The sequence below is a fragment of the Alligator sinensis genome, unplaced genomic scaffold (assembly GCF_000455745.1).
Source record: "Alligator sinensis unplaced genomic scaffold, ASM45574v1 scaffold984_1, whole genome shotgun sequence".
Taxonomy (NCBI): domain Eukaryota; kingdom Metazoa; phylum Chordata; order Crocodylia; family Alligatoridae; genus Alligator; species Alligator sinensis.
The window spans coordinates 571,533-588,123 of NW_005842204.1; the positions used below are offsets into that span (position 1 = coordinate 571,533).

A 16,591-nucleotide genomic window follows, 5' to 3' on the forward strand; every position below is an offset into this window, starting at 1 on the left:
ACCCTGTAGAAACTGGACTAAGTTAGTAAGCAGCTTAAGAATCAGCCTTGCCTGTACTAACCACTGAGCAAGGATTCTTAGGAAGTTCATTTAAAACTGTGATATTCCCCCATACCACTTCTCTTCTTTTCTTGCCCCTCCCCACCCCAAAAAATAAAGGCTGCTGAAGTCATCAATAAGGCAATCTGGGCAAGCTTCACAAGTGGCTTCAGGTCTTAACAATTGCAGCTGGCTCTTATGTGGCCAGTAACACTAGAGGCCAAGCATACTATATCCCTTAGTTGGTTGGAGTTGATCTCTGTCTGTCTCAGACTTCTGAGCTGTAACTTAAAAATGAGGTGAAGTTTCTTCTTTGTCATGTGGATGTTTCCCAGAATAGTTTTTGATTGGGAATTTAGAAGGCCTTCAATTTTTTTTTCTTTTACTTGGCCTGTTTTCAGGTTGCAGCTGCTCCCTGGTGGATGCCTGTTAAAGGAGCTAATTGGAGGCACCCAGAAGGTCCTGATTCTAATATCTCAAACAGGTGAGCCACAAGTGGCCATTCAGTTTTAACTTCTAAATTTCTGCACAAACATGGCACAGGGGCGGGAAGGGTCATGAGGTTGTAGCTGGGCCTAGCTGCTTGCTACTCTTCTCTTCTTACTTCCTGTTTTGGTCTTGTATGATCCCTTTCTACACATCACATAGATGCAGTTGGGTATGTTTAAGCACGTGATCTAAGTATTAGTCTTCGGCATCACAAATTTGCTAGGCACTGTGACTTAAAGTGTGACTAGGTGTGCTAAAGATGATTAAATATTGATTGGTTTAAGGCCTGTGTATTTGAGAGCGCAACTTTATCCTTGTGACAGAGTATGGCTGAGACTTAATTATCTTTTTTTACTGTCTTCCCCTTTATAAAAGAGTTGCCTGGAGTGCATCTTCTTGGATTGGGAATGCAGAGGGTGTTGGTCTGATAGGGGTGAGCTGGTGGGGATATAAGTGGCTAAAGAACTAGTAAATAAAGAGTGAAATGGGAGCATGTTTTGCTATGAATAACCTTTAGCCAATTCTCCAGGTAGAGAAATTCGAGCTACCCAGCAATGGACATTCATGTTTACATGTCTTTTTTTTTTTTTTTTTTTTTTTTGTGCCTAATGATGAAGCATTAGCATGACTCTGCACTGACAAATTAGTGTGAAGTTCAAAACTGGCTTCGGGACACTCCAAAAAAAGACACTCCAGCCTAGATCTGGCTGATGCTGACGTATTTCTCGAGTCCCTTAAGGACAGGGCAGCATCACTGTAACATCATACTGTGGCTGGTTCTCTTAGTAACAAGTCCATCTTCTACTCTCCAAGGGAGGAGAAAGAGAACTGTTTGAGGCAAAAATAGAGAAGAGTATGTCGAGATGGGGAGAGAAAGATAAGCTGGAGAGAGAGATTTGGGTCATGGCCAACAGCACTGGAAACCTGCTGTCTGAGCCTTATGTACTTCATGAGCATGGTACAAACCTGGGCTAGAACGGAGAGCTGACTAACCTTTCCACTGAACTTCCCTTCACGCAGCTCAAAAGGTGGAGAAACAAAGGAGAATTAACGGTGACCAGTTGAGGTGTGAACTGGTGGTGGGAAAGTGAAAGGGAAGATGCTTGCAGTAACTTGTGCAATGAGTGGGTGTCTGTCAGAACCCTCTCGTCTTAGGATGGTCCCAGAGTATCTTCTGTAATACTGTGACCAGGAAGAAAGGGGACTTTCCATCTTGGGACCCTAGCATGGTCCCACTGGGACAGGAAAGACCAATAATAAGAGACTGAGCCTGAGGACAAAAGCCAAGAAACCTTTTGTAACAGCCACAGTAGAAACGCAATGAGTGGGTGTCTGTCAGAACCCTCTCGTCTTAGGATGGTCCCAGAGTATCTTCTGTAATACTGTGACCAGGAAGAAAGGGGACTTTCCATCTTGGGACCCTAGCATGGTCCCACTGGGACAGGAAAGACCAATAATAAGAGACTGAGCCTGAGGACAAAAGCCAAGAAACCTTTTGTAACAGCCACAGTAGAAACGAGTAACCCTGCCTGTCATATTGTTGCGGTCCCAGAAAAGGGGCTGGATACTAGTGCAACGGCTACCACTATTCTTCCCCCTCCCCTCCATAAAGCAGGAAATATCTCTAAAAGATTTGAGGAGGCTAGAGGAACAGATGAGAGAAGTACTTCAAGGTAGTACAGAGAATCCCCACAGAACCTGAAATTTTTTTTAAATTTTTTTTTTTTTAATTTTTTAATAATCTGAATCTGCAACTGAACCTGCTGGGCAGAGCAGTTGCTTGCTCTCATGCTGAGTTACTTAAGGTGGGGTCTAGTACAAAAACATGTCCTAAAGCTTCAGTCTTAAAGGTCTGAACCTGTGAAGATCTGAGTACCTGCATTCCTTTTTTTTTTTTTTTTTTTTTTTTTAAGCAAACAGGAAGGATGGGTCACTTAGTTTTTGGGGCCCCCTGAATCCACAGGGTTCTGAGTTTAAAGGGAAAATGCAAGTGGAAGCTGGTTAAAATGCACAGTTGAACTTACCATGGTTCATATAAACTTAATTTCTTCCTACTCCAGTTCCAGTATTTGCCATTCCCCTCTGTTTTGCATTTGTTACTCTTGTTGACTGCTTTGCTGCAGCATTTCCTCTGATAAACTTTTCCTTTTTAAATGCTAACCTGCCACCTAGTTCAGTTTTATGTGGTGCACAAAGGCTATAAACATGCTATATGTGACCTGGTGTGGCCAACTCTATTAATGGCATGGTCTGAGAACTTCATCAGGTGTTTGTGCTATTGCAGTTATAGTTAGGAGGCTTTCTGGCTCTGCTGATGTCCTTGTCCTATTTTTTTTTTTTCTTTTTGCTCATCAGAATGGATCACCCAGTTCTTCACGTCTCCTGGAACGATGCAGTAGCCTACTGCACGTGGGCAGGAAAACGATTACCCACTGAGGCCGAATGGGAGTATAGCTGCCGAGGGGGGCTTGAAAATAGGTACTTGTCAAGATTTAATGTATATGAGTTTCTGAATTCCATGAATGTATATGAGAGTCTGGAACTTGCCATCCTGAGGAGAGCAGAATTTATATTCCCTTTTATATTTTTCTTCCCCAGTGTGTGCATGTGCAGTGCATGAAATGTATATGAAGCCTGTACAGTCTTCTCTTTTAAAAGAGCTTCAGTTGACTATAACGGTGGTTTTAAGAGATGAAGTATTGTTATTGAATTACAGATGACGAGATCTTGCCCAGGAGGCTGAAGCTCGACCTTCTTTGTTCATCCAAGATTGTCCAAAGGGTCAAAGCAACTGGCCAGGAATGTAGGAAGAGCAAGAGCTCGCTCGCTCGCTCTCTCTCTCATTGTACAACAGCCAGAAAGCTAATGTGTCACAGTCACTTCTGTATACCCTAAATCATCGTCTCCTATAACAGCAGATTACGCTTTGGGCTGCTACGTGCTCTGGAAGAATCTTTGTCCCTTTTAAGGCTTATTAAATGATATGGGTTTATACACATGGAGTTGGAATGTAGGTTGTATATATTCCATACATCCGGCTCCTCAGATGTAAACTCTTTACAGAGTATTTACTTTTTACAGATTTTTTTTTTTTCTTGTTGAAGCTCTTGCTTGAGAGAGAGAGAGATGAAGAGGGGATTTAGGTTTAATTTTCTAGGATCAACTCTTCCTAAAATAGTTACTTTTTTTTTTTTAAAGCAGTAATGCTGCCCAGTTAGCCAACCATATAAGTACAAAACATGGCCCAAGCACTTGCATGCCTCCCTTTCTTTTTTAATTTTTTGTATGCTTGACATGAACTAGATTGGCAGCTTTTCACTGAGTAATTTATTAAAAATAGCTCTTTAGGACTTTCCTTCCCCTTTGTTCTTTCTGTTATCTCTAATCCAAAACCCAAGCTCTGTTTCTAACAGCTCTTCTCTTGTGTTTTTTGTTTGTTTGTTTGTTTTTCCAACAGACTTTTCCCATGGGGCAACAAGCTTCAGCCGAAAGGTCAGCATTATGCCAATATTTGGCAGGGAGAATTCCCAACAAATAATACTGGAGAGGATGGATACAAAGGAACTGCACCTGTAAGTATGTCAGTCCCCTAACAGTTCAGACACTAACGCAGACCTATTAATATTGAAAAACCCACTTAATATGTGGGTTTTCCACTTACCTTGCCCTCCCTTTTTTTCACCCTTAGACTTTCAAGCTCCAGTGTTTCATTCCAGGGATGAACCTCTCTGAAAAGGGAGTCCTAAGTGTTGGTGGCTGTGCTGAGCTTTCAAAACTTATAACACCGAAATCCTTCCGAAATGCAAACTTGAAGCAATTTTCTTTAGCTGTTCTAGGATTGAACTTATTTTATTTATTTATTTAGAGCTGGGTGCAACAGTACTTGATGAGTGTGCCTTTGTTTGTCTTGGCAAATGAACCAAAAGCAAATTAGCAAAACGGCTTTTGAGATTGCAGGGGTTTTGCCTGCCATCTTGGGAGCGTGCTTCATAACACATGAAATTGTTGAAGGGGAATTTATTTCTGTTTTGGAATGACACAGCATTTTTAAAGTTTATAAGGCCATGCAGCTGTAGCCTTTGCCTATTATAATTTAGGGTTTGAATAGAAGCTTAATTTAGCACTGACTGCTTGTTTAAGAAAAGTGCTGACTAGACAGGAAGTTAGCACAGGCAGGGGTAGGAATGCCTCTCCATTTTCTTGGTAGGGAGTCTGGTACTTAAAGTACAGATGTAAATTGGTGGTTACAATGATTCATTTGGAGGCTCATTCCAATAAATAATAATAGTAATAATAATAATAATAGTAATAAAGTTATGAGCCTCTATGGAGGAAAGATAACAGCAGGGTCAGCAAGGAGGTAAACTGAGGTGCAGCAGTAGTACCTGAAGATGTGGTGGCGGGAAGCTTGGGAATATGTTTTCATTCAAAACAGTACTGGATTCATACTGTAGAGTCTTCCCCCCTTCTTTCTCAAAATGTAGACTTTTTTTATTTCTGCAGTAGTCAGTCAGTCCTAAAACCCCCTTCTCTTATTTTTGACCCCGAGTATTATTTCTGAATGACTAACTTGGCTATCTGATTCAGAGGTCTGAGAGCAGAAACTCCCTTGATTAAACAGGTTCATGGTATTGGTCTGTTTTGTGGTAGAAGTGACCTCTCACCATTGTTTCTTCAGGTTACTGCATTTCCTCCAAACCATTATGGCTTGTATAACATAGTGGGGAATGCCTGGGAATGGACATCTGACTGGTGGGCTGTTCATCATTCCCCACAGGAAACCCACAACCCGGTGAGTATCGTGTCAGTATTGGACATACTGCAAGGTATCCTGTTGTGACTTGGTTTGACCTCAAACTCCTATTGCCCAGTGCTAATCTCCACCATGTTTGGAGGGTGAGGAGGGAGGTCACACTGCAGTGAGTCAGGTTGTATTGCATCTGCAAGTTACGTTCCCCAGTGTTGGTGCAGCATTGACTGGGCCTGCATAATTGGCAAGGTCTGCTTCTAACTTAGCTGCTAGCTATGGCAATGAAGCAAGAATTGCAGCTGCCGTACATCTAAAACCAAGGACTTCCTCATTACTCCAAGATAGTGCAATGTATAATAGAAGTAAATGGAAAGATGAGTAAAACATGAAAACGGTATGTATTCTGGTAGTAGCACAGCTCTTTTGGGTGAGGTATGGACAATTTTTTTTTTTTTGGTCCCATTCCACGACTGGTTCATTCCATTTCTTGCAGTCAAGTAAAATAGTGAGTTTGCCCAAGTATTTATCTCCAAAGTAGCTCCTTCCTTCTCTAGGATGTTCGTATTCAGAGCAATTATTTCTTTCTGTGCCTTTATGTCCAGAGTATACACTCTGCTACCCTTTTGGGCCCCTCGATCTGGCTGCTTTTGTATGCCTTCTTCTAATCTTTCAGCAGACTCAAGTTCTTGCATCTCTTTCTCACCCCCCTTCCCTCCCCTTCTGATATATCCAAGACTGCCAAACCTAGAAAAACAAGCTGCAGCCCTCTTACAGTGCTTGCTTTGATCAGATACTGTTATCTGTAATAAGAGAATCAAGATCCACCCTCTTGGGGCAGAGGCTATCTCAGACTATAGTAGGAGTTGAATGTTTCCACCTTAATCTCCTCCATGCAACATTCAAAACTACAATATATCCTTTTTATGTTAATGTTCCTCCTTGGTTGGTGCCTGACATAACTACAGCCCTTTATGATAGTGAAGTAATTGCTAGCAACTTTAAAAATTTTTCTGAGGTATTTCACTCCTTTCAAGAGAAGAATTTTATCAGGTAGCATGAGATCTGACTCATTTTAAGCAACTGGGTTTCACTGCTGCTTTCTGTCATATCACTGAATTTTCTGCATAAGCCAAGAGCGCTAACAAAAAACTGTTTTACTTGTGTGTCTCATTTGATTTGGATGCGAACAAAAATTTTGTAGGTGCCTTAATCTTTGTGCTTCTGTTTATTATGTTGAACCTACTGAATAACTCAAACCTTTAGGGTTTTTCTTGTTTAAGCAATAAATCTTGAGTAGACTTTTTAAATTATTGCTAGTCAATCTCTTGCTGGCTTGGCAGTGGCCCAGGGGATCTGTGGTTTGCCTCAAGCTGCATCCTGTACATCGCTCTGAACTAGTCCAGGGAACGTCTGTTGTATAAATTACTAGAGATTTTTTTTTCCTGACTACATTAACACTGTTAATCTGTAGAGCTAGAGTCCACGTGTGCTGTGCTGTCTGAATTTCTGATCTGCTGCATACTTCTGGTTCATGGTTTGCACATGCAGTTGAGTTTTGTGGGGTGTTTTTGTCTTTTTGAGTTCATTATTTATTGGTGTTTAAGTTTCTTCCTTTTTTTTTCCTTTTCTGTGTAGAATCAGGGTTCGAATGGCACTTCGAATCTTGTGGGGGGGTTGGAAGTGGCGGTGGCAGAGAGAAGCTGCAGGGCAGCTTGGGTTCTCAGTGGCTGCAGCAAAAAGCGCCCCAGCAGCGATGAGGGAGAGAGGCCACTCTGCCCCCGCGCTAAACAGCAGTTTCTGCCTGGCTGCCGGGGGGGGGCTCAGCCCCTCAAGCTCATCTGTCATTCAAACCCTGTGTAGAATCCAAGCATTGTCTCTTTCTCTTCCATTTAGTGCAACTTTTAATGATTACCGCCTGGTTCTTTGTATTGCAGAACAGAAGCATTGTTCTTAAACCTAAAATTGTCACTGCTTAGGGGTAGCAAGAAGAGATTGAATAGAATGAGTTCAGATGAAGAAAAGTAAGGCTAATTGGGGAAGGGTGGCTCAAGTCTGCTTGGTCAGCTGAAAAAGCCAATGGACAGTCTATCTGTGTTGTCCATCGAGCTTTGATTTGCGTTCCCTGCCCCCCCACCCCCTGACCTGCATACTGGGTCTCTGACTTCACATGGCCCCTGAACTCCAGGGGTGTTTGTACACAGGCTCGGGGAGTGCTGTGGGAGAAGAGCACTTAATTTTAAGCACCTGAAGAGTCTTGTGTATCAGCATCCCTGCTCTTAAAAATGGTGATGAGGGTGCTTTTATCTAAAACTTGTTCAATGAGTTTTAATTAAAGCACCCCTGCCACCATTTTTAAGTGTGGGAATGCTGATAACGAGATGCTAGAGTTTGCTGAAGCATTGCAATTAACATGCTCCAGCTGACTTTATTAATTGCATCTGCTTTGATGTGCTGTAATTACAGCGTGTTGGAGCAGACTCGCTGCTCGTGTAGAGGTGCCCTGAGTGGGTAGATCTTCGAGTTCCTTATTAAGGGATGAGAGAGATTTTTCTCTTTGTTTCACTTAGCGGCCAACAATATTTATCTCTTTGCAAAAGGATGGGAATGAGCACAGGGTTAGCAGTCCTAGTCTTCTTCCTAGTCTCCTTCATCTGCTATATAGCAACCGATACTTTAGAATCTGTAAGTTTAACTCGCCTTTTTCACAGGAAACTATATCCATAGTTTTACAGGTAAAGTGAGGCACACAGTGTTTGTTTTGTTTTGTTTTGTTTTTTAAGTGACTTGTAAGTTTGTTGTGATAATACTAGGTATAATCTCAAGAGACCCAACTCCTAAACCACTGCTCATTACTAGACCTCTTACCCTTCCACCTGCATTTGCTAGCGTAACTTTCTGGTGCGTGTGTGTTGTTGTGTTGGGTTTTTTTTAAGCTTTTCTGGTTTTATTCATAAATGCTCACACGTGGTATCTTTTTTTCCTTGTCACTGCTCTGCCTCGCTTTTCTATGCTTTATACAGGTACTTTTTGAAACTTGGCTTTTTTCCATGCCCACAATTTTTGAGACTTATTGCTCCCAGTATATCCTCTCCGTAGGAGTTAATTTTTCAGCCTGAACATGTGGTGTTAGCACTGCAGGTGCCCCCCTCCAACATGTGACTGATGGAACAGCTTGAATCACTTCCTCCTCTGCTGCTTTCTTCAGCCCGCACAATTATTCAAAACAACTTCAACTTAGCATTTTTTTGTCAGTCACCTGAAAAAGGTAGTGAACCTGCACAAAACATGTTAATTGGCATTGAACATGCTCCACTGAATACACCGACAATTGTGCTGTGAAGCTGGAGAACCTCTCCCCTCCCAAAATACTGCAGTCCAGATTTATAGCAAGTTGCACAGATAAAACTCTTCATGCTTTTTCTGTTATCACTTTTCAGAACAAAAGCAACTGCTTGCCATACCCAGAATATTCCACTAAGGAAAACTGGGGTGTGCTTTCACAAGGTAAATGCATGTTGGGAACTCAAATTGCACACATGCGGGGGGGGAACCAAAAAAAAAAAACAAAAACCCTCACTGAAGACTCTCGCCAATCGGTGAATTGGCGACTGCATGCAATTGTTTATTGTCAGTATAGGACTTTCTTTTTCCCCTGGGCAGCTAATTAATGTGCATTCATTGCAGTGCTATCTTGGAAGTCTTTTATAAAAATCTGCCCCAAAATGCAAACTGACCCAGTGCTGCTATTCTGTATTTCAGAGGGTTTTAAAAATGTTTGTTGTTTACAGCTTTGTACTGAAATAGTCTCTTTCCAATGAGAACAGAATAAGTAAATAATGTAAATGCAGATTACTTTTAACCTCTATCTAGACAACTATGTGTGGAACATAATAATCTCCTAGCTTCAAAGGTGTTAAAAGAAACTGCTCCAAATATAGCGCACTTTGCAACTGCTAGGGCTCTTTTGAATGTGAGAGAGGGGCTGATGCCAGTTTCTTTATACAGAAGTTTTGTAAGCAGTTATTCTTGCATGAATATGTCTAGAAGACAGTGTATGTTGAGAGTCATGGAGATTCTGGCATCTAAGGATGACTGTCTAAATTTAAATTTAATACATATGCACATATGGTGAGGTCTCTCAGAAGTACTTGGCATTGGCTGATTCTTCTTCCATCTGATACTGGTGATTTAAAAAAAGAAAAGGCGGGGGGGAAAAAACTGCAAGCTTTCTTCTGGGAAGCTATTAAATAATATCCATGGTCACAGAAGGTAGTAAAACATGAAACCATTTCCATCTTCAACATCACAGTTTGTTCTCAGAAATGGACAAACTTCCTTTCAGAGCTCTAAATTCGAACATGAAGCCTACCCCAGCTGGGACCTAATGAAAGGTTGGGCATTGAGTGTACTGGAGGCCAAATTTGGGAACAGTAGAGCATCAAACATCAGTTGGCCTGCAGTAGTCTCTTAAAGAGCAATAACTGTGCTCTTTGCTTATGAAAAGCACCAAGTGGATGAATTTATTCCAAGTGGATCAAATTTGGGGGGTGGGGAAATAGTGGGTGCATCTACACAAGATGCTGTGGTGACGTAGCATCGGCAGGCATTAACCATGATGCTGCTACTGCACAGTAGAGTAAAAAAATTACCCGTGTACCACCAGGACTGGGAGTGCCAGTGGGTACTGAGCGATCATTTGGTACTTTCTAAAGCAAGTACTAAATGACTGCACACAGTACCAACTGCGCAGTCAGGAGCACGTGTAGATGTGCCCAGTGTGTCTTGCAACTGAGGAGAAGGTCACTGATCCATATGCCTAGCAGTCCTGTAACCCCCATTTTGCCCAGGCAGCATGCTTCTGTTATGGGCCCTAAGGATGGCCAGGAGCGTTAAGTATTGATATCAGTTCATATTCCTTTCTTAGTATCTCTGTTCAAGGATCAGGCCTTGAACAGAGATACTAAGTAGCTAATACCAAGTAGCTGAGTAGCTTAAATTACAAAGCTACTGGGAACTAGGAGCAGCTTTGCAATTAGGGCATCTGTCTAAGAAGATCCAGGCAAAGATCTGATCAGAAAGTCCAGTAAGAAACCATCAAGTAAATAGACTAATGGTTCTGACAGATGTGGGCCAGACCTCAGCCAGGGACCCTAGAGATGGAAAGGACTTCTACCAATTTCCTCTTCAGTACTAAAGCATATCCCTTAATTCCTGTAAATACATAGACAATCATATAGCCCATCAATGTATACCTTTGTGTTAGAAGCAGAAAAACAGCGATAACTCTGGGTTTTGAAATGATGCTGAAAAGCACATTTTGTAAAATTATGGCTTTGGGGATTTCCTGTTTTTTGGTTTGGTATTTCTAAGTTTTAACATTTGCAGTTTAGATGATTGATTGGATGAAGTGGGTTGGACCAAAGAGAATATGAAACAGTGTCATATTGCTGGTCCATCTACTTCATGAAGATGAATGGTTTTAAAGCTGCCTGCCTCTAGTGAGGTGCTGAAGGCACAACATTAGAGTTTTTAATTTTAGTCCTATTGTGTTACTTGCTCAGTTACCACCCTTTTTAAAGTAAATCTCTCCCACAACTGTAGTAATTAATGCAAATCTGATGAGAAGGTGTTGCTTATGCTTAGCTGCTCTAAGCCTTTCTGGATGTAAATCAAATCTAAGGTGGTGGTGGTTATTAGATGGCTGTCAACACAGTAAGACCCTAAACTGAAGCCCTAAATCGCTCATTCCTTTCTTTCTGGATTTATGGGCAGGAGTTTGCTCCTAAACTGTGGGCATAGCAAATATTCAGCAGAGTTGAGATGCTCAAGAGAACTGCATCCTCCTTAGAAGGATTTGAGAGATGGTGCTATGCTTACACAGCTGCTTGTGTAACATCTGTGCAGCGGTGCTTCAACAGTGAATACAGGTTGTCCTGAGAGCCAGGAGTCATGTACAACTTCAAAATGTTTTGTTGAAATTAAGGATGCTAATAAATACTTAAACTTGAATTCAGGCCAAACACTTCCAATGCATTCAGAATTAAAGGATGCTGGCGAGGAGCTTGCTTCTTTCTCTTTGCACTTTTACTATTCAATTTATATATATATTTTTTTTTTCTAAATGGCGTCAAAAGTGAGTTTAATTGTGTTGGGTCTTTTGAGGCCTGGTTTCCAAACATACTTGTTTAACTGGGTTTGGGAGAAGGTATAGTGTGCCCTGGAAGGCATTCATTTGACTGAGAACTTTGTTATTAGTTTATATGTGGGTCTTTTTTTTTTCTTTTGCTGCTGCTATGTACTGTTTTATGAATCTTGGATTAATTAGGGCACCTAAGGCTTATTATGGATTATTCCATTTGAATAGCAGCTGTATCTAAAAACGTTAATGTCTCTAACTTTCTCTTTTTTTCCTCCACCCACTTCAGAAAATAATTATTTTGGGAGACTACTTTAGAGTCCCTTAATCTCCTCTCCAGTAAATAATATCAGCGAACTGAGGGGAGCTCAGTAAACAGTTCTGAAAATTTTACTGGCTCAGGATATTTTTAGTCTGTCTAATATTTATTTATAAAGCCAAGTTTGTCACAGTGCTCTGAAGAGTTGAGGTACTTGGACAGACAAGAAGTGAATCTATGGTGGTGGGGGGGGAGGGAGGAATAAAAGCCTCTAGATTAGGCAGCATTGCAAATTTATCAAAAGACCATAATTAGTACTGTGCCCTTGAACATGAAAATACAAAATGCCTCAAGCAATGGATCTTATTATTAATATGAATTCTTAATTTAGCTGGATCAAGGAGAAATAATTCTAATGGAATACTTTGAATGTTGTATATAATGAATGTGGGTTTTTTCCAGGATATCAATATTGGTCTAACTAGGAGACCTAATTATACAGGTTCATATTTAATCTTGTTTACGTGGACATCAAACTACCAAAGCTAATGTGTGGAAGCTTTTTGGGGGGTGGTTCTCTCTTATGGTACCAAAAAAAAAAAAAAAAAGTGTTTTCCCCAGTAAAATAGTTGTGTCCAGGTATGTATTGTCTATTAATGAACAACATTTACTTTTTGTTTTAATTAAACAGTCTTTATACAAAACATGGAGCAAACTGCTTTTATTTTGAACTCCCATCTAGTTCTATAATGTCCTGTCAATGCCAAAAGGAAGGGGGCTGCAAACTTAGCCATCCATTTCGCAGCATATAGGATAATTGGAAAGAGCGTACTATAATTCGTAAAAAGCATAGCACCTATTCAAAAGCAACAAGGGAACAAATATTAACTACAGCATGGGACACCAGCTCAGCACTGTGACTGTCAGGAAGATGAAGGCTTCTCATTATAAACTTTGCCATTTGCCATCTTGATTGCACCACATGGGATGTGGAGTAGAGCTTTCACTTCATTTGGGAATGGGTGGGGTTTGTTTTATGATTTAATTTTTGTTCATTTAATGTAGAAAGTGTTCAAGGCAATAAGCTTTGGTGCCACAAGACAGTGAAGTGGGACTTGCATACATGAGGGATCCAAAGCAGAAGCAGGGCTGAACACAAAATAGCAGACCTGAGATCAGTTTTGATATGCTGAACCAAGTCTGTCAGTTAGCTGAGAGAGAGTACTCCAAGGGGGCATTTATGCGCAATCAGCAGAAGATGAACGTGAGTGGCAGTTGTGTGCCATAGTAAATGGTTCAAACCTCTCTGGTGTCCGTGTTGAAGCTACTCTGCCATCTCCCTTCAGCTAACTTTTCACTGAAAACTTTTAAAATAGCATCTATTTAAAATCCCTCTTAAAACAGATAGACCTTCAGATAGTGTATTTAGATTTAATGGGCCAAACTTTGTTCCCCACTGAGTCTTCTCCCTTCGCTTCGAAACCTGGTCTATGATGAGTAATAGCATTGCCTGCATTCCTGTGTGTAAAACATTTGTCTAATAGTCAGCATTGGGATATGAAAGGGTTAAGAAAGTGTTGATGACCTTTTTTTAACCCGAGTTTTATAATCTTTTCAAAGATAAGCTGGGAAAATCATGCAACCACCCAGAGATGCCTTCCATCCACTTGGCTGTCCAGTGCCATGAGCAGCCACCTGCAGATTTCTTAAAAAAAAAAAAAAAAAAAAAAAAAAAAAAAAAAAAAAAAAAAATCGTGTTCCCAGCCAAATCAAGTCCAAATCATGAGTCAGTCCTGAATTATAAGTGGCCCTACAACCGGCAAACATCCTCCACCCCCAACAGGGGCTTTGGATATTTCCAGTATCTTTTGGTAGGCATCTTACATGCAGACCCAAGCCTGGAGACTTGGGGTTCAGGTGCTCCTGAGTTTCGCCTGCCCTGCGCCATGTGGTGGTAGAAGCAAGCTGGGAAGAAGCCTCTCATTTCCATAAAGGGGGCTTTAAGCCCCAGGATCCTGGCAGGTACTAGGTGGAAGGCTGCTAAGAGCTGGATCTGGAGCCCCACACAGTGGGACAGGAGCTGCCCCACTGCAGCTTCCCCCTGCCTGGCTGGGTGTCTGGTCCCCATGGCCGCTGCCCTTCCCCATGCTACCTGCTGCTCGGAGTGGCGCAGCAGGAGGAGGAGGAGCCGCAGAAGGTGCAGGGAGCCAAGCAGTACCTGGGCAGCTGCAACAGTGGTGGAAGCAGCCCCACTGGGAAGTTGTGTGCACTAGCTTGGGCTGCCCCCCGTGGGAGCAGGTGGGGCTCATCCCTATGCAGAGCGCTGGGAGCAGCTGCACACTGGATCCAATCAGTTGGTGTGCCAGATCTGACCCACAGGCTATATTTTGTCTATCCTTGTCTTAAATATTAAAATTGAGACTCTGACTTGGTGCACAAACAAATGCACAAGCATAACTGCAGCGCTTGCAACCTGACAGAAATAAAAGGGATGTCAGTGCCTGGGGATACTGATCACTTGAGGCCCTTGAACTTCAAGGGGTTGACTGAGTGCATGCTTCATCGATGTTTTTGCTTCTGAACAGGCAGGGTGAGGAAGGAGGACATGGCAAAACAATCTCAGGGGAAGATTGTTCTTTGCTCCAGCACATCTTGCAATCATTGCTAGTGCGTGAGTGCAGAACCAAGCAAGTTATTGCCTTGTGAAATGGAAATGATTGGCTACCAAGGAGCTGCCAAGTGTGTGTGCGTGTGTGATTGATAAACTACAACTTGTTCATGGAGATGGCTTTAATTGCAGCAATTCCTGTCCTGCAGATGTTTGTATACAGTACATAGTTACTGGATGACCTACAATTCTATATTGAGAGCTAATTTAGCACAGCTGGGATTGACAATGCAAGTGTGTGTGTGTGTGTGTGTGTGTGTGTGTGTGAGTGTGGGGGGGGGGGGGTTTCAATGAAGCATCAAAAAATATTGCTGTTGCCTCTGGGTTAATAAAGACATGTTTGAAGCATTCCTATATTTATATTGTATTATAATTAGCATTACCTAGGGTCTTCCAGTATATAATAATACTCTGTATATGCATGTGTACATATAGACTAAATGAGCAAAATGTGATCTGAAATCAAGCCTTTATAATACCATAAGCCTGCATGATACATTCAAGGAAATACAGTGTTAGTAAACTGTGTTCAGGGTAGTTTAGCAGACTGAATCTTGGATCAGGGTCTTGGCCCCCTGAGCAGTTCAGTTTATGGACAGGGCTTGGATTTCCCTGTTGTGCCACTTACACCGTTGTCCCATAAGCAGCAAGTAACGCCTACTGAAGCTTGACGATAGAACAAAAGAAACGGTACCATAGATGTTTTGCCTGTAGGTAAATGTAACCTGTAGTTACCTTCAGTCTTCCTAGCTACAAAGTTTGTTTTTTTTTTTTTTTCCATGGGAGAGCTCTGTTTGCTCATGTTTGCATCTCGCCTAACAAATATTGGCTTTGTGGGCTTTATTTATTTATTTATTTTTAAATCAAGAAGTGCATACTACATTAGGTGGATCTTCCTAGGTACTTGTGAGACACACTTTAAACAATATTCGTACAGCCTGTGTTACAGGGTGATAGTTCTAGTTGTGTGCAGCATCCTAATAAAGCCCTTGCCATATGAGATTTGGGTTATTGGACAGCTTTGGTACCCCTGCAGTCTGTTTCAGTAGGATGCTGTGCTTGAGGTCTGCAGTGAAGACAAACCACAAAGTTTCTGTAATGTGTCCTAGAGCATGGTTGTTGGGGGGGGCATCTAGTGGAGGTACAATGATGTCTGCAAAACAAGGTGGAAAGCTTCAAGTGTGACTCCAGAAGAGGTGATGGGTCAATTTTAATGGCTCCGGCTATGGAGGTTGTGAAGAGAAGTCGACTGTTCGGTATTGATCAGTAGATTCCTGGCAGTGAGGTGAGAACTAAGATTCAGGCTCTTAAAAAGGTCCAATTCCATGATCTACGTAAAGGAATCTGTGGATTAAGCACCAGGATTTCCACGGCTTCAGGAAGATGTTTGTGCAGTACTCCGCTTCATTTTTAATCCTCCTGCTCTGTCTTTTGGTTAGAAGAGCTTTCCATATGTAATGTGTGGAAGGTGCCAGGCTGTTCTCTTGCAAACAAGATCTGTTCCATTTTAGGTGTCCCTGTCAAAGTTGTTAGGGTAGTGAATGACTTTTTTTGCAATATGTTGCAAGAGATCTTGTACATGCGTTTTAACTGTCCCCTGATTCAGGAAGTCTTATGAAACATTTCAGTGTCTGAACAAACAGATGGGTAGACTGCAGCAAAGCAGATGAGTACTAGGGAGAGACAAACATCCATGAATGTTCTAGCCCAGAACTTGGTGGCCTAACATGCTAAAGCCTTAGCCTTCCATGTAAGAGATGCTCACATTAAATAGTGAAGAGAAATGCATCAAAAAGGTCTTGGAAAAGTGCCTGTGATAAATTAGGATCTTAAATTCTTAGTCTGTCCATGTTTTGTACGTTTTGCCTAGGGTGGGAACTGAGTTTGGGAACCTACAAGATGGGGCAGTGCAAAAGTGGGGGGGGGGGGGGGGAAATGGGATGTTGAGTTGAAACTACTGGGTAGGAGGGGTGCTGAGACAGCCCTGCTAATGGCCTCAAGTGTGGAGAAAGAGTACAGGAATGCATTTGAGTGTAGCTTGTGTAAGGCTCCCTGTGGATTATGAAAGAGGAAAGGTCATTTCCATTTGCTCTCTATTCTGTTCTGGACTTGAGGCTCCCCAGCTTGTCAGCTGACTTACTTTAGAGCCTCTGAGCTTAGTGGTAATATACTGGTAGATAACCATAGGGGTTTTTTTCCTCATATAGTTGTATTTGTAGCTCTTCAGAGCCTCCTTGTTAAGGTCCAGAA

General features: G+C 41.8%; 1 protein-coding gene across 2 annotated transcripts in view; it reads left to right on the plus strand.

Annotated features, from left to right (window-relative positions):
* The window catches only part of SUMF1 (sulfatase modifying factor 1), a 46,477-nt gene that overhangs the window by 12,854 nt on the left and 17,032 nt on the right, over window positions 1-16,591 (plus strand). For both annotated transcript variants that reach the window (XM_006026693.2, XM_025207696.1), the window contains exons 3-6: window positions 441-523; window positions 2,884-3,006; window positions 3,986-4,100; window positions 5,207-5,320. In XM_006026693.2, coding sequence (XP_006026755.1) covers window positions 441-523; window positions 2,884-3,006; window positions 3,986-4,100; window positions 5,207-5,320 — 435 coding nt within the window. The remainder of the gene's footprint in view (window positions 1-440; window positions 524-2,883; window positions 3,007-3,985; window positions 4,101-5,206; window positions 5,321-16,591) is intronic.